Genomic DNA, 27474 nt, shown 5'->3' with positions numbered 1-27474 from the left:
AAGGGGGTCTTGCAGTCCCAGATCTCAGACTATATTATAAAGCAGCGGTCATCAAAAGAATTTGGTACTGGCTAAGAGACAGAAAGGAGGATCAGTGGAATAGACTGGGGGCAAGCAACCTCAGCAAGACAGTATATGACAAACCCAAAGATCCCAGCTTTTGGGACAAAAATCCACTATTTCATAAAAACTGCTGGGAAAATTGGAGGACAGTGTGGGAAAGATTAGGTTTAGATCAACACCTCACACCCTACACCAAGATAAATTCAAAATGGGTGAATGACTTGAACATAAAGAAGGAAACTATAAGAAAATTAGGTGAACACAGAATAGTATACATGTCAGACCTTTGGGAAGGGAAAGACTTCAAAACCAAGCAAGAATTAGAAAGAGTTACAAAATGCAAAATAAATAATCTGGATTACATCAAATTAAAAAGTTTTTGTACAAACAAAACCAATGTAACCAAAATCAGAAGGGTAGCAACAAATTAGGAAACAATCTTCATAAAAACCTCTGACAAAGGTTTAATTACTCAAATTTATAAAGAACTAAATCAATTGTACAAAAAAATCAAACCATTCTCCAATTGACAAATGGGCAAGGGACATGAACAGGCAGTTCGCAGCCAAAGAAAAGTGCTCTACATCTCTTATAATCAGAGAGATGCAGATCAAAACAACTCTGAGGTATCACCTCACACCTAGCAGATTGGCTAACATGACAGCTATGGAAAGTAATGAATGCTGGAGGGGATGTGGCAAAGTAGGGACACTAATTCATTGCTGGTGGAGTTGTGAATTGATTCAACCATTCTGGAGGGCAATTTGGAACTATGCCCAAAGGGCGATAAAAGACTGTCTGCCCTTTGATCCAGCCATAGCACTGCTGGGCTTGTACCCCAAAGATATAATAAGGAAAAAGACTTGTACAAGAATATTCATAGCTGCACTCTTTGTGGTGGCCAAAAATTGGAAAATGAGGGGATGCCCTTCAATTGGGGAATGGCTGAACAAATTGTGGTATATGTTGGTGATGGAATACTATTGTGCTCAAAGGAATAATAAAATGGAGGAATTCCATGGAGACTGGAACAACCTCCAGGAAGTGATGCAGAGTGAAAGGAGCAGAACCAGGAAATCATTGTACACAGAGACTGATACATTGTGGTACAATCGAAGGTGATGGACTTCTCCATTAGTGGCAATGTATTGTCCCTGAACAATCTGCAGGGGTCTAAAAAACACCATCCACAAGCAGAGGATAAACTGTGGGAGTAAAAACATCGATGAAAAGCAACTGCTTGACTACAGGGGTGGAGGGGATATGACTGAGGAGAGACTCTGAATGAACACTCTAATGCAAATACCAACAACATGGAAATGGGTTTGAATCAAGAACACATGTGATACCCAGTGGAATCGTGCGTGGGCTACGGGAGAGGTGGTGGGAAGGTGGAGAGGGAAGAAAAGAAAATTATCTTTGTTTCCAATGAATAATGTTTGGAAATGACCAAATAAAAATTAAAAAAAAAAAAAAAGAATTATTTTGCCCAATTATATGGCAACAAATACGGCAATCTAGGTGATATGGATGAGTATTTACAAAAATATAAACTACCTAGATTAACAGAAGAGGAAATAGAATACTTAATCTCATATCAGAAATAGACATTGAACAAGTGAAATAGTAAAGTAAACTGAGGGAAACTGTTTCTTTTGCAATGACTGCTGTCCTCTGGCTTGTGACTAGAGAGCTGCTACAGGAACCTGAAACTGCTTACTTGAAATGGAGGTAGGAATGATAAATGCTGAGGGATGTTGATACACAGAGATGCTGGTACACAGGGGAACTGCTTTGGGGAATGCTCTGGGGGTTGCCTACTGATCCCTACTGATGGCTGATAGATCAGTATATCTTTCTAACCTCCTCTCCCTTCATTCCGTCTCTTCTCCAGCCCTCTCCTCCCTTGCCTCCCTCACCTACCAATTCTTCTTGAAGCCTTTAGTTTCTTCCCTCTCCCTCCTTGAGTAAATTGTAAAGATATTCTTTTCCTTTCCTTTTTCAAGTCAAGGGGCTTATTGTGATAACAGGATGGGAAACTGAGGTTAGAGGGATGATGTCCCTATTCTAAAATGAGGATTATGAGGGCTTGGGAAGTCACAACTGTGATAGAGGGATAGTCAGAGATGGACGACAACAGCTTTTTAAAATCTTTCTTCTTTACAAAGTCAGCAAGGTATCTCAGCTTAATTTCTGAAGCCCTCCCCTACCATCCCCCCCCCCCCCCAAGGGTCCTTCAGTCTGAGACAACTCCTCAAGAGAGAAAACAAAATCCAAAATCTCTCCTTCAGCCTGGCTTGTCTCCTTTCTCAGCTTCAACACCAGAGAGAAACAAAGTTCAAAGTCTCTTCTTCAGACTGGCTTTCCTCCAACTTTTGGTCAGTCAAATCTCAGAGGTTTCTCTCTTGATCAGAGCTCCTCAAAACCAAAAAAAAGCTCCTCAAAAAGCTCCTCAAAAGTCAGCCCTACAAGGGTCCTTCAGCCAGGTTCAACCTTCTGTAAAAATAGACTTGAATCCAGGACTTCAATCCCCACAATTCCTTACTCCACTTCCCCAAAATGCTTTGGAATCTCACTGAATTCTCATGTGGGCCGAGATCGAGAAGGTATTTAACCTGATTGCAAAGGCTTTTGGCGCTCTTTTACTTCCGTTTTGGAGCAGACGTGTCTCTTTCATGATGTGAGGTTATCTTGTCTAGGCCTCTGGCCTAGGCATGTGTTTTTCTTATTCTGTATTTTCTTTAATCCTTAACCTTTAATAAACCTCTAAAAAATATAATACTCCTTGCAGAGAGAAACTAATTTCTACCTGCTTCAGTCTCCCCTAAATTTTAATCTTTACACTTCAGAGAAAGTGACTCCAAGTCAAGTCCCCTCCCCCGGTCGGCTCTACTGCCAACTCCTGGGAACATTCCATTTTGGAAACACCTTCTTGATTGACAGGCAGGTCCCCAGCCCTGGTTCTTGCATCTTGCCTTACAAGTTCTCTCTCTCTCCATGCCTCTACCACACAAGCCATCACAGAACTCCCTAAGGAAAAAAATCTGGATTCACAAGTGAATTCTATCAAACATTTAAAGAACAACTAATCCCAATACTATACAAACTAATCAATAAAAATAAGCAAAGGAGTTCTTCCAAATTCCTTTTATGACACAAATATGGTACTGATTCCAAAGACAGGCAGACCAAAAACAGAGAAAGAAAACTACAGACCAATCTCCTTAATGAACACAGATGCAAAAATCTTAAATAGGATACTAGTAAAAAGACTCCAGCAAGTGATTATGAGGCTTATTCCCTATGCTCACATAGGATTTATACCAGGAATGGAAGGATGGTTTAATATTAGGAAAACCATCCACATAATTGACCATATTAACAACCAAACCAACAGAAACCACATGATTATGAATAGATGCAAAAAAAGCCTTTGACAAAATACAACACTCATTCCTACTGAAAACACTAGAAAGTATAGGAATAGAAGGGCCTTTCCTAAAAATAATAAACAGTATATATTTAAAACCATCAGCAAGCACCATCTGAGCTTCCCTATCACCATAGCAGTTGTTTTTGTTTGATCACTTTTCTAGCCTATTACTTGACTTTGGACTTTTATGTTAGTGTTGGGCTCAACTCATTTTGGGGGTGAATGGCAGATGTCTGGCCTGAGTTTGTGCCTTTTACAGATCAGTCTGGGGGTCCACAAGTTTTTAGTACTTCCAAGGTGTATGGTCTGGGGGAGATTTGTTCCCCAGCCTCATGGTATGAGATCTGTAAGTTCATGATCTGGTTTGGGTCTGTTAGCTTTTGTGTCGCTATTTCTGTAGACCACTGCTGGGCTGTTCTGGGAGCCCACTGGGAGGTTCTATAGGTTCAAAGCAACCAAATTGCTGGCTCCCCTTTGGTGTTGGTTTGTTGCCCTGGTGATTCCACTATAGGCTTGGGTGTGGGAATAAAAGTTAGACCCGAGTCCACCATCTCCACTTGCTCCTTACTCTGTAATACAACTCAGGTCCAGTTGACTCAGGACTGCTTCTCTCCACCCTGGATCCTTGATCTGAATTTGGGTAACTGATGACACAGCAATCAGCTGACACCTGTCCCTGCTCCCCATGCTGACTCAAGGGTCTTCTGGGATCTCTTTCTACCTTGGGACTTCTAGCCCTGGGTTTTAGTCTCAGCCCCTATATACTATCTAGAATACTCTCCAATGCCCCTGTCCAGCCCTCACCTCAGACCTCTGTGCCTATCTTCCTAAACTCTCTTGGGTGGGTAAAATCGATTCAATATAACTTTTTCTTGATTTTCCCAATCAGACTTCAGTATGGCCTATTTTCTAGGTTGTTGTAAAGGGGGTGTATTTAGTGAGCTGAGAAAATATTGACTCTCATTCTGCCATCTTGATTCTGCTTTCAATAATTCCTAGTTTCTAATCTCATAACTAAACTAACACATCTTTTCCCAAAATACTCACTGATCCTCTTTAAAAGATAAATTTTTATTAATATCTTTTTAAAACATTTGACATCTTCATCCATATCATGTTCCTCAATTGTGGATATAAGCCAAAACTCTGGGCCCTCTTGGTAATTTCATCAGCACTCGTGGGCTTATTTGCCATCTCTACAAAGATGATTCCAAAAATTCTATTTCTTGACCTACAGACAGCATCAATTGTCTATTGGATATCTGAAAGCTGTATTAAGGGAATCTCAAGCTCAAAAGGCCCAAAAGAGAACCTCTTTACAGTCACCTAGGTTCCTAGGCCTGCATGCAGGGAGGATGTCTCATTTATCACCATCATATCCAAGATGAAGTCAAGTATCTTGCTATCTCTACAATCTCTTTTATTCCCTCCTTTTCTCTCCATTTTCTCTGGTTACCATCCTGATGGTGAGATCATCACCTCTTACCTTGACTAGTTTCCCTGCCTCAAACCTCTCCCCACAATTTCTCATTTATTTTCCATACTGCTAGCAGCAAAGAGAAAGTCTGATCATATCACTCCTCTATTCAATCAATTTGAGGGTATTATTTATGGGACCAAATATAACTGTTCTCTTTGGCATTCAAGCCTCTGCACAGGCTGGCCCAACCTCCTCCAGCCTTATTGTTCCTTTTTGTTTATTCTGTAGTCTAACCAAACCAGTCTTTTTATTGCTTCTTGTACAAACCCTTCCAACTCCCATTTCTAAATGTGCCTTTAAACTACCTCTCTCCAATGCCTGGAATGTATTCCCTTTTCACCTCCAAATGACTCAACTCAAATGTCACCTTCTACATGATACCTTTCTTGATCTCAATTGTTTATGTTTCTCCCAGCCCTCCAAAATAGGATGTGTCTATTTTATATTTATATATGCATGCAGATACTGTCTCTCCAAAAAGAATATAAAGTCCCTTGGAAGCAGTCAATTCATCTTTGTTTCTGCATCTTCAGGACCTGGCATTTAGTTGGTGCTTCCTGAATGTTCTTTCAGTGAATGAATGTTGAATAAATAATTTCTGCTCAAATACAAACAGATATTTAAATGACCTGTGATGTTCCTTCCTAACTTATATGTTCTCTAATTCTATGAAAACCCTGCCCCAGCCTGCCAGGCTCTTGCAATACAACTGGGCAGCTGGGCCATGCAAAGATTTAAGAGTCTGTGTGTCCTTCCTTTGAGGGCATCCCAGGTGCGGCACAATACAGAAGAACAATCTTTCAAGGTCATCTCAAAAAATATATTCCATTTTTATCTTGATATACATAAGCATACTTACATCAAGGTAATCCAGAGCAAGGAATGTCTCAGGCTCAGCTCTTTCCTCTTTCAGGAATCGGATGCAATCTCTTGCTACTTTTTCAGAAACTACAACAATAGCTACCATGTACCTGCCGAAGAGCTTGGTCACAGCAAGCTGGTACTTCTTATGTATAGGATGACATAAATCAAGCAGTCTGCCATACTTTGGTAGGTCCAAAAATAAGGAAGAAAAGCACACAAACATTTGTAAATGCCTAATTTCCTTCAGCTTAATAAAAAAACACAAATATCTCATTTTCAAAAACCAAAGAACCCCCTTGACTTTACTATGAGCAGACATTTGCAAATAGCACTAGTGTCTTGCATTACTTTAAGTGCCATAAAATATACAGAAAGGCAGGCCTCAAAAGGTGACTCTAATCATCTCTGAAACCAATGTTTCAAAAAATCACCTAAAATTCCATGTTTTTTTTTAACCTTACATTCTGTCTTAGAATCAATACTATATTGGTTTGAAGGCAGAAGAATAGTAAGGACCAGGAAATGGTGGGATGCCACGGTCAGGGTCCAGCCCCACTTGCTACTCCAGGGTTCCTGGCAGGTGGCGAACCATCAGTCAAAAGAAATAACATAAAATAAATAACAAACAGAAGACAGCTTAATCATTACGGCCATGGGACTGCTTTGCATCCCTGAGCTGCTCCATATTCCTAGGCTTGGGATTTATTTTTATATCCATATTCTTGGCATGCAGATACACAAAATCAAAGAGAGGTAATTGGAAAAGTGATACATTAACTTTTAACAAATCACTTGATTAACATTCTGTATTTTTGTATTGTGATTACAGACAGAATACAAGATAAATGATTTCATCACAGGTGGCTTACTAGGGAGTTTGAGTTACTGATTTGTGTAATTGAGTCACTGAGGCATATTGAAGCTTAGTGTACCTGTACTGTACCTATATGTATTGTATGGGCCTCTATGATTGATTTGTGTGCTGGCTTCATGAGAAAGTTTTGGGCTTGGCCTGTAGCTGCGGCTTCACTGGGAATTATGCACCTAAATAAAAGTTAACCCATGATAGTCTTTTGGGATTGGGTTTGAGGGTCTGATCTTTTGGTGATGTTTTAGGGAATTAGGGTATATGTGTTTTGCTCTTGCATTATTTCTTTTGAAACTAGGGGGAATAATAATCATGTCAATTCATAGGTAAGGGGCATTGATGAAAGAGGTCATGCAAGGGGGATAGAGTGGGCAGTCACAGCTTGCCAAAGACCACTCTGTGGTCTTCCCAGCTACCACGCCTGACTCTGTCAAGGCGTCGTGGACTGATGGCCCCCAGCAGTGGGATCTCACAGTTAGGTGTGTCTGAGGCCAGATTTGAATCTGGGACCTCAAATCTCATATCTCATTAAAAAAAAGCTTATTCAAGCTGCTCAAATTCTGAGAAGTCCAAGAAAACATTCCAGCAAATGATTGCTGGAGTTTGCCAACAGGGATCACCTTAAGGGAAACAATCTGTGGCTTTTTCTCTTTTATATTCAAGTTCAAATGATCTACATCCATTCCCTATCTGGTGGTGTCCTCCAAGGCCTCATGATGAGGCAACTCTGAGTTCTCCATGGCAATGGAAAGAAAGGTACAAGTTTCTGCCTGGCAGGCTCCACAACTGCAAGAAAAGCTTCACCAAACAAGAGACTGGATCTATCCAGTGAGACTAAGCACACAATACTGCCCAGAGACTCTAAAGTCACTGTTTCCAGGCTAGGCAGATGGTCTGATGTGGAAACTGTGATTTCCACATAGCGTAAAAATATTATTATTTTAATCTTCATTTTTACAATAGCTACCTTTCTTTTTTAAACCTTTAACTTCTATCTTAGAATCAATACTGTGTGTTGTTTCTAAGGCAGAAGAGTGGTAAGGGCTAGGCAATGGTGGCTACATGACTTACCCAGAGTCACCTAGCTAGGAAGTATCTGAGGCCAAATGTGAACCCAGGGCCTGTCTCCAGACCTGGCACTGTGTCTACTGAGCCATCCAGCTGCCCCTCCATATCTACCTTTTGATCAGATTTGTTTTCCCCCACTAAGCAGAAAGGATATTTTAACTATTAATGAGCTCACCACCTGATCTGATTTGACCTTAATTAAACATTTGGCATCAATAATCTAATTCACCCAGAAAGATTAAGTCAAAGTTTCTAATTACCACAGACTCAGGATAAAGCCTTTTCAGGAACTCCAGAACCTCAGCTTTCTTTTGTTGCCGCTTGCCCTCATGGTGATCAATGTGTGCATTTTGTAATTCCCCTCCAATACGACTCAATTCGCTGTTCACTTCAGCCATTCGGACCCTAGACTGCTCAAGCTCCTCAGAAAGGGCTTCTTCTTGTTGTGTCTTCTCTTTCAAACAATCACTAGATTCCACAAAAGCACAGAGGAAATGCAAATGGAGATTCCATTATTTGCTATCATCAGGGAATATAGGGAGTCAGGTTAATTATATAGTCATTAAAAGTGGGTTGGGGTTTTTCAGAGAAAGAATACAAAATAACCAAACCCAGATAGCATCATAGACTTAGAAATCATGTCCGAGGGCATTTAATTTCAACTGAAACAGTATCCCTGACCTTGTCTTATGGCATCACCTGAAAACCACCAATGAGAAGGATTCATTATCTTTCCAACTTGGGATCTCTCTGATTGTTAAGAATTGTCTTGTTTTATTTCCTTTCATTAATACCAAATTGATCAAAACTTAAATACTCTCTGCTAATCTAGAACTACACTCCAAGAGTTATGACAGTAGGCATACTCTTTGACCCAGAGTATAATTAGAATTTGCTCCCCAGGACTCTAAATTCCAGCATCCCATTTACATATCTATGTAACCGGGAAGATATAAGTTTTGTGTAGCTCCTCCCTCTGGTTCTTTTCCTGGGAATGGGTTTGTGAAGGTTGGGGGAGAGCCAGGCAGGAAAGGTTTACTCATGTGATCATATTTAAGTTTGGACTTTGTTCTTTTATTTCAAGTGATTACTAATAAATCTTATAAAATATAATACTTGGAGTTATTGGATATTAATTTAAATCTAACACCAGCAATACCACTCCTAGGTCTATATCTCAAAGAAATAAAAGAAGAGGGAAAAATTGTTTTTGTAAAAAATCTTTAGAGCAGCTTTTTTTGTGGCAGCAAAGAATTGGAGATTGAGGGGATGCCCTTCAATTGGGGAATGGCTGAACAAGATGTAGTTTGTAATTGGGATGAAATATGATTGCACTATAAAAATTGAGGGGGCTGGTTTCAAAAAAGCTTGGGGAGACTCACATGATCCTAATGCAAAGTGAAGTGAGCAGAACAAGAATATTATACAGAGTTAACAGCAATAATGTAATGAAAGACTGGGAAAGACTTGGCCACCCTCATCAAGACAATGATCCAAGACAATTCCAAAAGACAAATGATGAAAAACACTCTTCCCCTCTAAAGAAAGACTAATGAGCTCTGAGTACAGAGTGAAGCATACATAACTCATTTAGTGTTTCTTGTTTGTGTTTTCTTTTGCAACATGGCCAATGTGGAATTATGTTTTTGTATTGCCTTACTTGTAAGATCAATATCATATTGTTTGCTTTCTCAAGAGGAGGGAATTTGGAATTAAAAAATTTTAAAAATACTGATGAAAATTTAAAATATGTAATTGGGAAATATTTACTAAGATAAATTAAAATATACTAAAAATTTTAAAAATTTAACTGTAATTACTCTTTAATGACTAAAAAGGCACTTTATTTCAGGCCTTCCAATGCTCCAGAACTGAGTTCAAGAGGTTCTAGAATACCTTCCTCCCAGACCCTTCTTACCCATATCAACTTTTTTGCGGACATACTGTTCTCTTCTGAATAGAATTGAAATACCTTGAGGACAGGGGTTGTTTCATCCCCACCATGGAAGCACTTAATGAATACTCATTGAAGACATGAAGCAAATAATCAGTGTAATTGAAAATCCAAAGGTAGTAGGATTTCTAGCTGAAAGAAGGCTTAAAAGTCCACTGCACTGAGTAGCAGCATAGTAAAAAAAGCACAGGATCTTGGTCACTGGATCTGGATCAACCCTGATGCTACCAAAAATGTGTTATATGACCTCAAACAAGTCATTTAACTTTGCCAAGCCTTAATTTTTTTTCTCTATCCAATAAGTTGTGGTGAGAAAAATGCTCTGTAAACTAGATAATGCTATAGAAATAGGCACTTCACAGAAGTTTCTTGTTATGGCATGAGAAGCAGAGTAGTTGGGACAGCTTTGGTGTTAAGAAGTCATGGGTTTGAATCCTGTTTCTAACACATTTTGCCTGGGGGACCAACTGCAAAGTCTTTTTACTTCTCTGGGACTGAGACCACTCTCCTAAGGCAGCTGATGGGTAATAGTGAAGTGAATTTTCACACTGGGAGTGCCCCCCCTCCAACTGACAGCCCAAATATGTCTGATGGTAGAGGCAAAGTGAGATAGAGCTAGCCCTGGAATAAGGAAGCCTGGCCCTGCCTTTGACCCTGACAGGAAGTGGGAATCATTGAACCTGGTAAATAAAAAAGCTGGGCATTAGCAGAGGGAGCTTCCATAGGAGTACCCCAGTCTGATGAAATTCCAGAACACAAGAAGGAAATAGCTTTTTAATACCAAGAGTCAGAAGTTTTGAAACTGTCAATCTTTGAACTTTCATCTTTCTAATACCAAAGACCTCAATAATTTGTTTCTTGGTGGTATCTTTTCCCCCCAAGCTGAACATGAATACTAAGAATTTGTCCTCAACTCTTTAATTTAAAATCCTTTTTGCTTATTACTGTCTAGGTTGTGGTTCTTTTCTCACTTATGAAACATGACATGATTCAGTAACGACCCTGAAGGATCAATGAACGAATGAACATGGGTTGACCCCTGGAATTGTTCTTTACAGCCTATAACACTGTGCATCTCTCTTGAAACTCACACTAATCTTTGGATGTGCTAAACTCCATTTCACAGATGAGGAAAGTGAGGCTTAGGGCCTTATGACACAAGGGCATCCAGATGATGAAGAATGATATCAAGATTTATTCATGGGTTTCTTGACTCCAAATCAGAACTCTTCCAATGATTCTTCCTATTACCCTAGACCTGCCTCCCTAAGGAAGAAAAGGATTCTAATTCCTCCAGAAAGCAGCTACAATGGGGCTTTCCCCAACATTCTGGGGTGGAACCTCTATTTTCTTTCTGTTGTAAAGGAAATAAAAAGGCACAAAAGGAAAAGGCCAGGATACTCCAGGGCTGCTGGACAACCATTACAACTTTGACCAAATAAGCAAATGATGTTTGGTTCTATACCCACATGCATGTGCTGGTATACTCCTCCAACTTCTCGATGCGCTTATTATGGTCCTCTACCTGTTCCTTTACTTGCTTTAAATTTCCCTAATAAAAAAAAAAGCAAATGGAATTTAAACTCAATCATGGGAGTTATTGAACAGCCCTTAGATCAATGGCAGGCCTGAATTGTACTGAACAAGCTTTTGGGAAGCTTTTCCAATTGACTTGGGAGCAGTTTCCATTTCCTCAGTAAAGGATACTGCCATGTCTACAGGTATAACTCAATTCTGAAGTCTTACCTCTTTTTAAGGCTAACTCTCTTCATCCCATCCAAGGGCCGCTCCAACCCCCAAAGGCTTTCTCACATTCTGGGCCCTCTCTCTTCATTCTCCAGCCTCAAGTCCTCCACATACCTCAGCCTATACTTTCTATTCCAACCCCAGTAGCCATGAGTCATGTTTTCTTGTTTCTCCTCCTATACTCTTCCCTACATTTAGAGCAAAGATTCTTAACCCAGGAGCCCTCAAATTATTGGCTTTTAAATAGCATGAGAACTTTATTTCAAGTGAACTGATTTTCAGCATCCTATGTATTTTATTTTACACATTTAAAATTTTAATTCTGAGAAGAGTTCCATCCACAGGTTTCATGCCTGATTGTCCATACACCCAGAAGAAAAAGAATCTTTGGGTCTCCACAGAGAAAGTAATTTTAACTATTATATAATTATTCCCATTAGTGTCTTTGATCTAAATCCTGGGATTTCAGAGTCCTTCAGGTAGGGAAGGCCCTTTATTGAGATTCCCCATACCCCTCTCTACCACAAGTACTCTTTCCCTCCTCTCAACTCTGAGAAGGATACCTTGACCATTATTCTAATTACTTGGGCACATACATGTTTTCCCTTCCCTATGAGGCTGAAAGTGTATAAAAGATAGGAATTGGTGTTAGTCATTTTTTGTCTCAGCAGAGGGAACAAGACCTGCACACAATAAGTCCACAAGGGCTAGAATCTTCATTGTTGTGGGAAGTGTTCACACAAGTAAAATTATAGATCTTTGAAATCTTTAAGTATGAACTCTACCTACCTACTGGGCTGAACCCATGTTTGATGGTTTGGAAATCAAGACATATTTTATGTTAGAAATGAAGGATAGTTAGATTAAGAAGTTAATTCCAAAAGGCATCCTAATCACAAGATCCCTTAGCAATACTCTAATAGCCTCTATACTGTCACCAAGGCAAAAGAGTGTTTTCTACCTTTCCCTGGATTTTGAGCTGACTCTCAGCAGCCCCATCTGCCACCCCCTCTCTGAAAGCTCAACTGTGCTTCTGGGTTTTCCTGGATCTTAGTAACAACAAGTGGGGTGGACTCAGCAGGTAGGTCTGGCACCAGTTACAATGGAGGTCAGGGGCTGGAGTGAACACTTCAAGAACAGAGCTGCCATACCTGGACTTCTGCTCGCCTCCTGTCCCCAAATGCCAGTCTTTCCTCATCTGCCCTTTGCTCCCACTGCAGCTTTTCCAGCTGCTGGGTCATGGTTGCCACTTTCTTGATCACTTGTTCCTTGAGCTCCTTGTACTGATCCAGCTGGATAAAGAGCATTTAAACATGGCTCACTCAATGAGAGACAGGACAGGAAATTGTCACAGTGTAACATATTTGCCTAGCAGGCAAGTAATGTTATAAAAAATGAATACCATATATAGACTGTGCAATTATTGGCAAACTTCACCCAATGAAATAGTGCAGACATGAAATGAATGTTTCAAGAGATAGGTCCAACCACAAATTAGTTTGGATATCTCAAAAAGTTATGCAAAACAAAACTCTAAAGTCGTTGCCAACATCCCCTAAAGATTGGCCAAACTCTGTGGCCTTGGGGAGTGAAAAATATTGTGCCAAATGAGATGTAACCTAGAAATCTATAGTCCTTTCTATGTGTCTAAATATAAATACTTAGATGTAGAGGGAGAATCTCCATAAACATTGCATGCACAATCATTTGGGCATTTGGGCATATTATGTTATGAAAGATTATACACAAAAATAATGTTGAGAAAGAAAATCACAAAGAAAACCTTTTAATTATTCATATAAATGATAAGTAATCAATTTAATCCAAAATTTTTGGATTAATTCATCACATTACTGTGTGAATTGATTTGTTTTTTCCTTTGTCAGTTAAACAATCATCTAAGTTTCTATATAGCCATGAGAAAAATTTTCTCTACATTCACAAGGAGAGAACAGCTATAATAAAGAGTAAGACACTAATTCTCTGCAAGACTTCATTTGGGAGATGGTGGAGTAGGGTGGGAAGCTTTCTGATCTCCCTAAAACCCCCTCATAAACAACCAAAAATAACTCCATAAAATCAGTATTAAAAAAGGCAAAAGCAGAAGAGTATGCAGTGAAGCTGAACAGCTAAGAACAACTAGGGAGAAAAGGTTTCTAATTTCCCTAGCCTCGGTCCACAAAGCAACAGAGGGTAGGGTGGGTTGAGGGGGTGGTATCATGATAAGCAACTTTGACTTGTTTGCTAAACCAGGGTAGTCTGCATGTCCCAGGCTACAACTGGAATCTGTATCCACAGGTGAAGGGCCCTGGGAACAACTGTGTCTACTGTGGAGGAGAAATGAGTAGAGGAACTACCATGGAGAAGGGGATGATAGGGTGGAGGGCTGGGAGTACTAGAGCCCAACTCTCCTCAGACCTGGGATAAAGAAAGAACAGAACATACACCACTATAAGGGTAAAAATTTCCTTAATATACAGAGAAACAGGAAGGGAGGTGGATGGGATAAGGGAGGGACTGGGAAGAGAGAGGACAAGGAGATAAGAAATGGGAAGGAAAAGAGGACTATCTAGAAGGGAGTACATTTCAAGAAGTAGGGAGGTAAAGATGAAGGGATAAAGAATCAGGAAGTAGGAAAGTACAGGAGGAAGCTGGGTAGTTCAATGAATTGAGAGCCAGGCCTAGAGATGGGAGGTCTTGGTCTCAGACACTTCCTAGCTGTATGATCCTGGGCAAGTCATTTAGCCCCCCATTGCCTAGCTCTTACTGCTCTTCTGACTTAACAGAAGGTAAGAGTTAAAAAAAAATGAAGTAGGAAGGCATAGTTGGAGGGTAAGGAAGGGATTTGGGGAAAGGTGGATAGAATAAGAAATAAAAGATAAAGAGGATAAGGGATTGACCTCCAGAAAGGTGGGCCAATTTGGAAGAAGGATAAGGATGAATTCTCACATGTGAAGAAAACAAATACAAGAAAGGATCAAAAACTAGGACCTGACAATGTAGTATTTACAAGAAACACTAAAAATGAGAGGTAAACATACAATAAAGGTGAGGGGCTAGAGTAAAATATACTATGCCTTGGCTGATCTAGAGAAAGCAGGAAAAGTAGTCATGATCTCTGACAGAATTGAGGCTAAAATGGATAAAATTAGAAGGCATGAATAGGGTAACTATATCATGTTGAGGGGTATTACTATGGATAATGAAGCATTATCAATATTAGACCTGTATGTAACAAGTGTCATAGCATCCGGATTTTTAAAGGAAAAATTAAATGAGATACAGATGGAGATAACAAAATAATAATAACAATGGTCTTTAATTTTCCCCTCTCAGAACAAGATAACTACCAAATAAATAAATAAATACATAAGAAGCTAAGGAGATGAATAGAACCTCACATGAGATAAATAAGATAGATATCTATCTGGAGAACCCTCACACACCTGCATTAGGTTCACAGTTGATCTAAGACTGAACATATACATAATCTAAACATAGTTTCTGGTGGGAAAACAATGACTTAGAGAGTATAAATATTTTGCAAAAGTCTTACTTTAACACTCATCATATTATGGAGGCAATCCTGCAATACTGAGGGGTTGTGGCATTGGAATAAAAGTTCCACTAAGTATGACCAAGCTGTCAAGACTTGGAAAGCCTATGGTCCTGGCAACAGATTGTGTTTGTGGCCTAAGGACCAATCTAGTAAAATATGGTTCTGGTTTAGGCTTTAAGTGATCAAATTAAATTCATGGAAAAACAGGTCTAATATTACATTGCTATAATAGCTGTGAATTCTTTTTTTTTTTTAAGAAAACAAAATGGAATTATATATTAAGAGCCACAACTGTTCATGCTCACTGACCTGGAGATCCATTACTAGAGGTAGGCCCTAAGGACATTATTAAGAGGGTATAAAAAGCTGTGTTTGTATGAAAATATTTATGGAAGCTTTGTTTATTATGACAAAATAAGTAGAAACAGCACAAATGCAATGATTGGGGGAAAAGGCTGAATAGATTGTGATATGAATGTAATGGATTATGTTATTGAAATAACAAAAATTGGAAGTATAAAGAAAATAAGGGAAATATATGAAGAGACAAAGAGAATAATACATTTGTACATCAATACAGACAATCATTAAAAAAAAAAACAACCACGGGAGCAGCTGGGTAGCTCAGTGGATTGAGAGCCAGGCCTAGAGATGGGAGGTCCTAGGTTCAAATCTGACCTCAAGACACTTCCTAGCTGTGTGACCCTGGGCAAGTCCCTTAACCCCCATTGCCTAGCCCTTACCACTCTTCTGCCTTGGAGCCAATACACAGTATTGACTCTTAAGACAGAAGGTAAGGGTTTAAAAAAAAAAACAGTCACAAAATCAAGAGAAAAAAGTATCCAAAAAAAAATCCAAAAGGAACGGAAAAGCAGAGGATATTTATATTAGCATACATATATAATTTATATATTTTTAAACAAATTGTTAATGTGGAGTTTGTGGTCTTGCACATCATCTTTTTTATGCATTTGTTTAGTCAAATGTTTTTTTGGTTGTCGCAGTAGTGAATATAAAAACACAAACTTCATTTGGCAACAAAAGTGAATCCTGTTAATATCCTTTTCAGTTCCTGAATGACCCCAACATAGATTTATAGAATATCCAAGATTCAAGAAACCTAAAATGCTTCTATCACCTTATATTACAAAGAGGCCTCAAAGTCAATATTCTTATCAATGGAAAAATTAGGCATTAAAAAAAAATTAGCTGAAGTAGCTAGGTGGTTCAGCAGATAGAAAGCCAAGCCAAGAGATGGGAGGTCTGGGGTTCGAATTTAGCCTCAGACACTTCCTAGCTCTATGACCCTAGGTAGTTCATTTAACCCCAACTGCCTAGTCCTTATCACTCTTCTGACTCAGAAAAGATACTAACTATTGAATCTAAGACAAAAGATAAGGGTCTAAAAATAAGTAAATAAATTAATTTAGTTAATTGGTATATACTGCTATATTAAAAATATTACAAAGGCTATCATTTCTCTCTTGATTTTCATCTAATTCCTGCTCCGTTTTTTCTCCCCACACCAGTAAACCCCAGATTCTTACCTGGCTGGCTTCCAACTCGATGTCCCTCCCACGACGCAGCCTCTCTTCTTCAACCTGCTTTTCAAAATTCCTCCATGTCCTGTCTAAGTCCCACAGTTCTTTTTCCAGAGCTTGGATGTCATCTTCTTGCTTGGTGCACTGCTTCTCACTGACTCGGATGGCCTTCTTGGCAGTCTCTAGCTTCTTGAGGTGGTGTGAGGTATTTTCTTTGGCCTTGATATACTGGGGCCTCTTCTGGTTCAGCACAGCTTCAAGAGCCCTAGAACAGAAGTGATACTTCACTTGCTTTCTGTGGATACCCAGGCTCAGGAGAAAGGGGGAAGGTCAAGGTCAAGTATACTTTCACAAGCAGCTTATTCCACATGGTAACCACTGCCCAAGGACCCTGCTAGTCATCATGAATGAGCTGTGGGACCCTGGACAAATTGCTCACTCCCTTTTGTGAAATAATGACATTACCTCCTTGCTAGGACACACACACATGAGACTTACTTCATCTCCTTCTCCATCTGCTGCAGCTCTCTGGTTAGCCTGCCCAGCTCTTTTTTTCTGGTCTTCACTATGTTTTCCTCATCAGAAAGGGATTCTTTGGTGAGAGCCATCTCCTTGTTCATTTCATCTAATTCACTTGACAGAAACTGAATTCTTTTCTCATTGTGGTAAAGCTGGAAAAGCTGTAGCTGGATTTTCTTCTCTTTCAGGTCCTCGAGGAGGGCCTGGTAGCGGTCAGCCTGTTCATGGTAAAACCAGGAGGCCTTGGGTAGGCCAGAATTGTCTGCTGCCCCTTCCCCAAGGCCTGCACCCCAGGTGATGCTAGCAAGAAATAATACTTTCTTTCCATGCATGGAGGACACAGGGCACTTGGGCCCCCGTTTGCTGCACCTCTCCTCTTCCCAATGTTCCCTTCTTGTTCACCACCACCAGCATCACCAGTAACCTCTTTCATAACTTTTGGCCACTACTGACCCTCACTTTCCCCCAGTAACTGACTTTCCAGCTCCTGTTATGATCCTGTAACAGATGCCCTGTCTTTCTAAACAAGAAGCCAGAGGGAGCTAGGTGACTCAGTAGACAGACAGACAAGCCTAGAGAAAGATGGGAGGTGGTCCTGGGTTCATATCTGGTCTCAGATACTTCCTAGCTGTGTGATCCTGGGCAAGTCACTTATCCCCATTTGCCTAATTCTTACTGCTCTTCTGCCTTGAAATACTTAGAATTTATTCTAAGACAGAAGTTAAGTTTTTAAAAAACAAAGAAACAAGTGGAGGCTTGTAGCATTCATTCCCTACTTATAACTACTCTGTAAATAGAGGGCTCTTGGAGTCTTTAGGCTCTAAGAGTGGGTAAACACATTGTCTCAGTTTAGAGAAAGTACAGAGCCAGGAAGGGTATCATCTGAGAGCTAAGGAAGGAAAGAACATTCTGATGTAGGGAGTGACAAAGAAATTGGCAGAGGGGAGGAAGTGCTGGGGAAGGGCCTTCCAAGGATGAGAGGAACCACTAGAAATGAAAGGGAGCAAAAGATAGACCATTTGGGGCCTGGAGAGGGAAGGATTACAGAGAGAGATGAGCCATCCTGCTAGTGACAGAAAGCCCTTCCATGATTTGGTTGTGGCCAGTGGGAAACCACTGAAGATTTTGGAGATGACAAATAATTCTGTCAATCCAGAGGAGTAGTAAAGCTGGACAAGAGAGATTGCCAGACAGCAAGTAGGAAGACCCTTGAGGAGGTTCAGGGTAAGACATAGGAATGTGAACAGGGTGGGGGAGAGGTTTAAAGGAGGGAGACTGGATGCAAATGATATTGTGGTGCCAAAAGCAGAGTCTACTAGCTGTTAAATAATTTTACCAGGCTAGAACACTGGGTGGAAATGGACACAATGGAATGATATAGAGACAGCAATCAAGTGAGCTCTGGGCTAAAACCCTCCCTCCCATCCTCCCACCCATTGGGAATGTACAAAGGTGACCCTCTCAGCTTCATGATATATGGCCTCTGGTGCTCCAGAAAGGAGGACCCCTGCCTTTACTCAGTTGAGAAGAACATAGGTAAACCAAAGAATGCCTAGGGCCATCAAGGGTCTCAAGCTCATGCCACAGGAGGGTGTCCTGCAAAAGCTAGAACAGTGAATCTGGGTCAGAGAAGAGTAAGGGGAGATAGGATTCTTGGCTTTTAGACTTCACTCCTTCACCCCTTCTTCCTTCCTCCCATTTCACAAGCTCGATCACTTCTCTCCAGCCCCTTCTTTCTGCTTGTTGGCACCATTACAACAGGCCTTTCTCATCTCTCACCCAGAATAAGGGGTCTCCCACTCCTCCAACTCCAGTTCCACCCATTTGCCAAAGTAAGATTTCTAGAGCCCAGCTCTGAGTGAGTCACAGACAACTCACAACACCCATCCCCAAACCCATACTCTCTATTCTCTACCCCCACATGAACACTGAAAGCCGTGTTCTTGCCTGGCCAACCATGACACTCATCCCCACACACCATAGTCCAGCCATCACAGAACAGACACTATTTCTCACCTTTATCTGCCAGGACACCAGGCCTTGCCTCTCATGCCTATCATCTGAGTCCCTCAAGACTAGGCTGAAACCCAAGGCATTTCCAGATCTCCCCAATGCCGAGAGCCTTCACCACCCCAACTGCAGGCTGCCTTGTGTCTGCTATATGTCTCATCAGTACCTTTTGGTGGACTGTCAGCTTCCTGAAGGCAAGGAGTTGTGTCTTCCTTTGTTTCTGTATCCCTGGCCCTCATGAACTTGGTGAATGCTTATTGGCTGGCCAAGTGACTAGTAAGGTTACCAGAGTCAGAGCTAGGAGCTACAGGCACATGTGGGAAATTCAGGTATCTGATAAAAAGCCCCCCAGAAATAGAATGGACAGCCTGAGGAAGGAGGAGCCAGAGGACCTCTGGCTTGGGCTCTCTAGCAGCTCTGAGGGAGCCGGACATTGGCTATATCAATTAAAATTGTGGGATTCTCCAATTGCTCTTAAGGAGAACATAGTTGTCTTCTTTCTTCAAAGATATTACTGACCAAACTCAGCCTCTGTAAGTTGAGGGAAGTCCTCTGATAACACAGCCATCCTACTGGGGTCCAGTCACGTTGCCAAGAGGCACCTAACAACCAGAGGGAGCTCTTTCACTGCAGGAGTCTGTTGGGTGGAGGTGGGAGTCTCCAAAGGAAATGTACATGGCCCACATAAAAGGGGACCATCCCGTCATGGAGATGCTTAAGACCTGAAGGCCACCTTCCCTTCCCCTCAAGGTCCTGGGAACCTACCTAAAGGTTCAGTTCTAAGTGTGGGGAATGGCGTCCCTGCTCCAGGAGCTTGTGCCAAAGGGATCCCTGGCCAGAAACTGCAGCCATCCCAGTAGGGAAGGTGGGAAACCAGATGGGAATTAAGCTGTGAGCTTGACTCCGAGACTGAGAGTATGAAAGGGATTATCATTATCTCTACCACCTCTATTCCCTACTCCCCACCCAGAATGAATTCAGTCTTACTTAATAGCTAGGTGACCCATTTGCCTCAGTTTCCTCATCTGTAAAATGGACACAATCACAGCACCAACCTCTTTATGCTGTTGTGAGGATCAAATGAGCTAACATTCAAGTAAAGTGTTTTATCCCAGGGCTAGGTAGCAGCTTGTGAAATTTAAATTTAACTCTCACCTGATTGTGAAAATGAAATTAATTAACTCTCCCCTGATTGTAAAAATTAAATTGTAACCCCTGCCCATTTTTAGAGCTAATCACCAAAAGTATAAACATCCAATATAATCATTAAGTGGGAGGTCTGTGACCCATGTGTGCAATAGTGGGTGATGAATCAGAATCAAATGACTGCCTCCTGGCTAACTCTCCTTGCCTGGGTTGAGCCAGGAGCCGGGAGTAAATTACTTAGTGCTTAAGCTAGATATCTTACCCTAACCTCTCTCTGATTTTCTTTCTACATTTTGTAAATAAATTGTAAATAAATCTCTTTGGAATAAATTAAATTCCTGGAGACCCATATTTTAAAACCATCCAGTCCAACCTTTTTCATAAAATTAACCCCTTTTCCCTCCTCAGAAGCCACTCACTTTTTAAATAACCCAACCTAGCCTTGGGATCCCACTACCATGGCTCTAGAGCTGAAAGGAGAGAGACTGGCCCACCCATTGTATAGACAGAGGAAACTGAGGACCACAGAAGTGATGGGATAGGATTTGCCTAGGGTGCCTAATAGGGAGGAAATGGCAATCAGGGATTCAGGGACCCCATCTAAGCTCCATTCAGTGTTGGTAAAATAGGTTGTCAGAGCTGGGAGGGAGCTTAGAACAGTGAAGATCAGAGAGGCGGAGCCAAGATGGCAGAATAGCCTCTATGACTGGGAACATGGAAGGTTTGCTCCTCCTCTGCCTATATCAGCCTGCTCCCCAATGAAAAAGTAGGCTTATGGATCAATCACTGCTGAAGGACAAGTGACATAGAAGCCCCAACTGAGAGCAGGAGGGAAAGAGAATCAAGCATTTGTGAGGTGTTTAATTTGGGCCAGGCACCAAGCTACAAGCTTTATAAAGATAATCTCACTGGATTCTCACAAAAACCCTGTGTAGGTGCTAGTATGATCCCATACCATAGCTGAGGAAACAGAGGCAGACAGAGGCCAACTGACTTTCTGGGGGTCCCATAGCTGCTAAGTGCCTAGCTAGGCTCTGTTAATCATAGCAGCAGTGTCTACGGAGCACTTGGTCCTTTTCTGACCAAATTTTTATTCTTTTTTTTTTTTTTAGGAAACCTATTCTCATAGCTGTGGGGAACTCCCTACAAAATGCAGATCTGAATGTGATTTCACTTCTAATGAAGAGGAAATTAAAGCAATTATTAGGAGTTATTTCACCCAATTATATGACAATAAATCTGATAATCTAGGTAAAATGGATGAAAATTTATAAAAATATAAATTACATAGATTAACAAAAGAGGAAATAAAATACTTCAATAATCCCATCTCAGAAAAAGAAATTATACAAGTCATCCATAAACTGCCCCCTGTAAAAAATAGACTTGAACTCTGGACTTCAATCCCCACAAGCCCTTGCTCCACTTCCCCAAAATGCTTTGTAATCTCACAGAATTCTGAGGTGGGCCGAGATCGAGAAGGGATTTAAGCTGATTGCAAAGGCCTTGGTGTCTCTTTTTGGACTTCTGTTTTGGAGCAGAGGCTTCTCTTCCATGATGTGAGGTTATCTTGTCTAGGCCTCTGGACTAGGCATGTGTTTTTTCTTATTCTGTATTTTCTTTCATCTTTAACCTTTAATAAACCTCTAAAAATATAATACTCCTTGCAGAGAGAAACCAATTTCTACCTGCCTTAGTCTCCCCTAAATTTTAATCTTTATACCCCCCAAATTCCCTGGACAGGTGAATTCCATCAAACATTTAAAAAACAATTAATCCCAATGCTGGACAAACTATTTAGCAAAATAAGCAAAGGAGTTCTACCAATTTTTTTTAATGACAAAAATATGGCACTAATACCTAAGCCAAAGGACCAAAAATAGAGAAAGAAAATTATAAATCAATCTCCTCAATGAACATAGATGCCAAAATCTTAAATAAAACACTAGCAAGGATTATTCACTATGATCAGTGAGATTTATACCAGGAAAGCAAGGCTGGTTTAATATTAGGAAAACCATCCATATAATTGACCATATCAATAATCAAACCAACAGAAAACAGAAAACACATGATTATCTCAAGAGATGCAGAAAAAGTCTTTGACAAAATACAACGCCCGTTCCTATTGAAAATTTAAAATGCATAAGAATAAAAGGATCTTTCCTCAAAATAATAAATAATGTTTATTTAAAACCATAAGCAAGTATCATCTGCAATGGAGACAAATTAGAAGCCTTCCCAGTAAGATCAGGAGTGGAGCAAAGATGCCAATTAGCACATCTATTTTTTTTTTTTAAACCCTTACCTTCTGTCTTGGAGTCAATACTCTGTATTGGCTCCAAGGCAGAAGAGTGGTAAGGGCTAGGCAATGGGGGTCAAGTGACTTGCCCAGGGTCACACAGCTGGGAAGTGTCTGAGGCCAGATTTGAACCTAGGACCTCCTGTCTCTAGGGCTAGCTCTCAATCCACTGAGCTACCCAGCTGCACATCTATTATTTAACATTGTACTAGAAACACTAGCAGTAACAATTAGAGAAGAAAAGAAATAGAAGGGATTAAAGTAAGCAATGAGGAAACTAAATTATCATTTTTTGCAGATGATATATACTTAATCCTAGAGCATCAACTAAAAAGCTAGTAGAAATAATAACTAGTAAAGTTGCAGGGTACAAAATAAACCCTCATAAATCATCAACATTTCTATAGAATTCTAACAAAAATCAGCAACAAGAGATAGAAAGAGAAAACTCCATTCAAAATCACTCTCAACAATATAAAATATTTGGGAATCTATCTGCTGGGACAAACACAGGGATTATATGAACACAACTACTACAAAACACTTTTCACACAAATAAAACTAGATCTAAACAATTGGAAAAACATTAATTGCTCATGGGTAAGCTGAGCTAATATAATAAAAATGACCATCCTACCTAAATTAATTTACTTATCCAGTGCCATGCCTATCAAGTTACCAAAAAAACATTTTATATAACTAGAAAAACTATAACAAAATTAATCTATAAAAATAAAATGTCAATAATATCAATGGAATTAATGAAAAAAAATATGATGGATGGTGGCCTAACAGTACCAGATCTTAAATTGTACTATAAAGCAGTTATCTTCAAAACAATATGGTACTGGGTAAGAAATAGAAGGGTGGGGATCTGTGGAATAAACTAGGGGTAAATGACCTCAGCAATCTAGTGTTTGATAAACCCAAAGACAAAAACTGCTGTGAAAATTCGAAAACAGAAAACTTTAGTTAAATTAGGTTTAGATCATTATCTCACACTCTATACCAAGAAAAGGTCAAAAATGGGTATATGACTTAAACATAAAGAGTGATATTATAAATTAGGGGAACATAGAATAGTTTACCTGTTAGATCTATGTTGAAGGGAAGAACTTATGACCAAAGAAGAGATAGAGATCATTACAAGATGTAAAATGAATAGTTTTGATCAGATTAAATTAAAAAAGGTTTTGTACAAACAAAATCAACACAACTGAGATTAGAAGGGAAGCAACAAACTGGGAAAAAATGTTATAACAAGCTTCTCTGATAAAAGTCTAATTTCTCAAATATATGAAAAACTAAGTCAAATTTATAAGAAGCCAAGACATTCCCTAATTGATAAATGGCTAGGGAATATGAATAGGCAGTTTTTAGATGAAGAAATCAAAGCTATCAATAATCATATGAAAAAATGTTCTAAATCCCTCGATTAGAGAAATGTAAATTAAAACAACTCTGCGGTACCACCTTAAACCCTAGCAGATTCGCCAATATGACAGCAAAGGAAAATAATAAATGCTGGAAGGCATGTGGCAAGACTGGGACACTAATACATTGCTGCTGGAGTTGTAAATTGATCCAACCATTCTGGAGGGCAATTTGGAATTATGCCCAAAGGGCTTTAAAAGAATGCATGCCTTTTGATCCAGGAACACCACTACTAGGTCTATATCCCAAAGAGATTTTTAAAAAATGGGAATAGACTAATTTGTACAAAAATATTTATAGCGGCATTTTTTTTAGGGGCAAAGAATTGGAAACTAAAAGGATGTCCTTCAATTAGGGAATGGCTGAACAACTTGTGGTTTATGATGATGAAATAATATTGTGCTATAAGGAATGATGAATAGAATGATTTCAGAAAGAACTGGGCTGACCTACATGAACTGATATGGAATGAAATAAGTAGAACTGGGAGAATATTATAAACAATAACTGAAACACTGTGAGATGATCAAGTATAATAGACTTTTGCAACTAATAGCAATGTAATGATCCAGGACAATTCTGAGGGACTTATGAAAAGTAATCCAATCACTTAAAAGGAAAAGATATGGGAATGGAAATGCAAGTGAAAACATGATTTATCATGTGTATGGGTATCTAATTTGGGGTTTTGGTTTTATAAGATTATTGTCTTACAAAAATGAATAATATGGAAATAGCTTTTGAGTGATAATACATGTATAACCCAGTAGAATTGCTTATCAGCTCTGGGAGAAGGGAGGGAAGAGGGGAGGGAGACAACATGAATCATGTAACCTTGGGAAACTTATGTGTAAATTTGTTACTAAAATAAAGATAAAACGAAAAAACATAAAAAGGTCTCATTTCTCAGTATATAAAGAACTAAGTCAAATTTATAAGAATCCAAGTCATTCCCCAAATGACAGTCAAAGTGACATGGGCACTGTACCCCAGAAACCCAGGCCAACTATTATCAGGGAAACTCCCTTGCCTTTGCATCCTTGTGACTCTTAACCTAGAAACACCCAATGACCCCACCCAAGGTCCTGAGTAGATTTAAGGTGGACAAAGAAATGAATCTTTATGCCTCCAGGCAGACCCCAGTCAGATGACCACCTCACCCCACCAAATGCCTGAGGGACTAACATTCTGGTCATGTCCACACCAGGACATAGTATCTAAAGAGTATATAAACTGATGTCATCTGGGGGACAGCCTCTGCATCCATGCTGTCCCCATGGAGGAACAGCCTCTCCATTCATGCTGTCCTCCCAAGGAACTGCTCCCCATCTTGCTGTTCCACCTTGTAATCCTCCTGGCCACTCTCAACATTACTCTCTAAATTAATAAATCTCTTTTTGTTTTTAAGCTAAGTTTTAGAGTCATTGCATGCTTGCAAAAAGCATCCTTCCTGAACTCCAAAGGTTATCCTTCCTGCCCATAACAAAATGATATGAACAGGCAGTTTTCAGATGAAGAAATCAAAGCTATCAATAATCACTTGAAAAATGTTCTAAATCTCTTTAGATTAGAGAAATGCAAATTAAAACATCTCTGAAGTTTTTCTCACACCTATCAGATTGGCCAATATAATATAATATAAAGGAAAGTGATAAATGTTGGAGGGGATGTGGCACTATTGGGACACTACTACATTGCTGGTGGAGTTGTGAACTAAATCAACCATTCTGGAGGGCAATTTGGATTTATACCCAAAGGGCTATAAAACAATGCATACCTTTTAATCCAGTAATACCACTACTGGGTCTGTATCCCAAAGAGATTTTAAAAAATGGGAAAGGACCTGTTGGTATAAAAATATTTATAGCTGCTCTTTTTGAGGGGGAAAAAATTGGAAACTAAAAAGATAGCCCTCAATTGGAGAAAGGCTGAACAAACTGTGGTATATAATGGTGATGGAATCCTATTGTGTTATAAGGAATGATTAATAGGATGATTTCAGAAAGAGCTGGAAAAACCTACAAGAACTCTTGCAGTGTGAAAAAAACAGGACCAGGAGATCATTACATACAGTAACTGCAATATTGTGGAATGATCAAATGTGATAGTGACATGGGCACTGTACCCCCAGAAACCCAGGCGAACTATTATCAGGGAAACTCCCTTGCCTTTGCATCCTCTTGACTCTGAACCTAGAAACACTCAATGACCCCCCTAGGGTCCTGAGATGTTTATCCTCTTTGATTGTCCTCCATATTTAAGATGGACAAAGAGATGAATATTTATGCCTCCAGGCAGACCCCAGACAGATGACCACCTCACCCCACCAAATGCCTGAGGGCTTACCACTCTAAGTCATGTCCACACCATGACAGCAACTGTTGTAAAGAGTATAAAATCCCCAGAACTGATGTCTACTGGGGGACAGCTTTTTCATCCATGCTGTCCTCATGGGGAACAGCCTTTCCATTCATGCTGTCCTCCTAGGAACTGCTCCCCATCTTGTTGTCCCACCTTGCTATCCTCCTGGCCATTCTCAACATTACTTTCTAAATTAATAAATTTCTCTTTTTGTTTTTAAGCTAAGTTTTGGAGTCTTGCATTCTTGCAAAAGGTATCTTTCCCGAACCCTAGGGGTACACATCTGAACCCCATAACAGTAGACTGTTCATAATAGCAATACAATGATCCAGGACAGTTCTGAGGGACTTATTACAAAACATCTATCTCCAGAGAAAGAACTATTAGGGTAGAAATGCAGGTGAAAATATATAATTTAACACTTCTTTATTTGGGTATATGTTTGGGGGTTTTGGTTCTATAAGATTATTTGCTTCAAAAAATAAACATGGAAATGTTTTGTATGATACACATATAATCCAAATTGAATTGCTTGTCAGCTCCAGGAAAAGGAGAGAAGGGAGGGAGACAATATAGATCAATGATGGTGAACCTAAAGCATGTGTGCCAAAAGGGCATGCTGAGCCCTATCTGTGAGCACACCTGCAGTTGACCACCAGTTCCTTACTAGAAAGCCAGAGGGACTAGGAAAGGAGCTGTTTCCCTCCCCCCTCTACAAAAATTTGAGTACATTCCTCATTTCTCCTGCCCTTCTGCCTAGCAGACAAATGGGGACAAGTCCTCCCTGCCTGGTCTGGGGTAAGGCACTGGGAGGGGGGTTGGGGCAGGTTTCACATACTTCATGAGTCTGTGGTGAAGATGATTCCTGTGGTGAGGCTGGAGAGGAGCTAGGTTAGAGGGGAGTGTCAACATGGAATCTAGAAGCCCCCAAACTTGTAGCCTAAAAAGATTTAATGACCCCCAGTTTACTTAGCTTAAAGGTAAAAGCTCCAGGTTTGACTTTGTCACTTGAGAGTTCCTCCTTGAGGGAAAGGCCAACTTCACTAGTCTCAGACTGACTATAGACCTTAAGGTAGTTTAAGTGGGGATGGCTAATCAGGTATTGTATATCACTTTTTGTCCCAAA

The 27474-nt window shown here is 40.0% G+C and overlaps 1 protein-coding gene across 5 annotated transcripts in view; it reads right to left on the bottom strand.

The window, feature by feature from the left end:
* SMC1B (structural maintenance of chromosomes 1B) overlaps nt 1-27474 on the bottom strand; it is a 77192-nt gene that overhangs the window by 42204 nt on the left and 7514 nt on the right. For 4 of the 5 annotated variants that reach the window (XM_056797622.1, XM_016425550.2, XM_056797623.1 and 1 more), the window contains exons 5-10: nt 17075-17313; nt 16583-16841; nt 12628-12768; nt 11200-11282; nt 8037-8244; nt 5836-6021 (exon numbers count right to left, since the gene is read on the bottom strand). In XM_056797622.1, coding sequence (XP_056653600.1) covers nt 5836-6021; nt 8037-8244; nt 11200-11282; nt 12628-12768; nt 16583-16841; nt 17075-17313 — 1116 coding nt within the window. The remainder of the gene's footprint in view (nt 1-5835; nt 6022-8036; nt 8245-11199; nt 11283-12627; nt 12769-16582; nt 16842-17074; nt 17314-27474) is intronic. The other variant, XM_056797624.1, reaches the window with a different exon arrangement.

This window comes from Monodelphis domestica, chromosome 5 (genome assembly GCF_027887165.1).
Source record: "Monodelphis domestica isolate mMonDom1 chromosome 5, mMonDom1.pri, whole genome shotgun sequence".
NCBI classification, from domain to species: domain Eukaryota; kingdom Metazoa; phylum Chordata; class Mammalia; order Didelphimorphia; family Didelphidae; genus Monodelphis; species Monodelphis domestica.
This window is presented reverse-complemented; position numbering and strand designations above follow the sequence as displayed.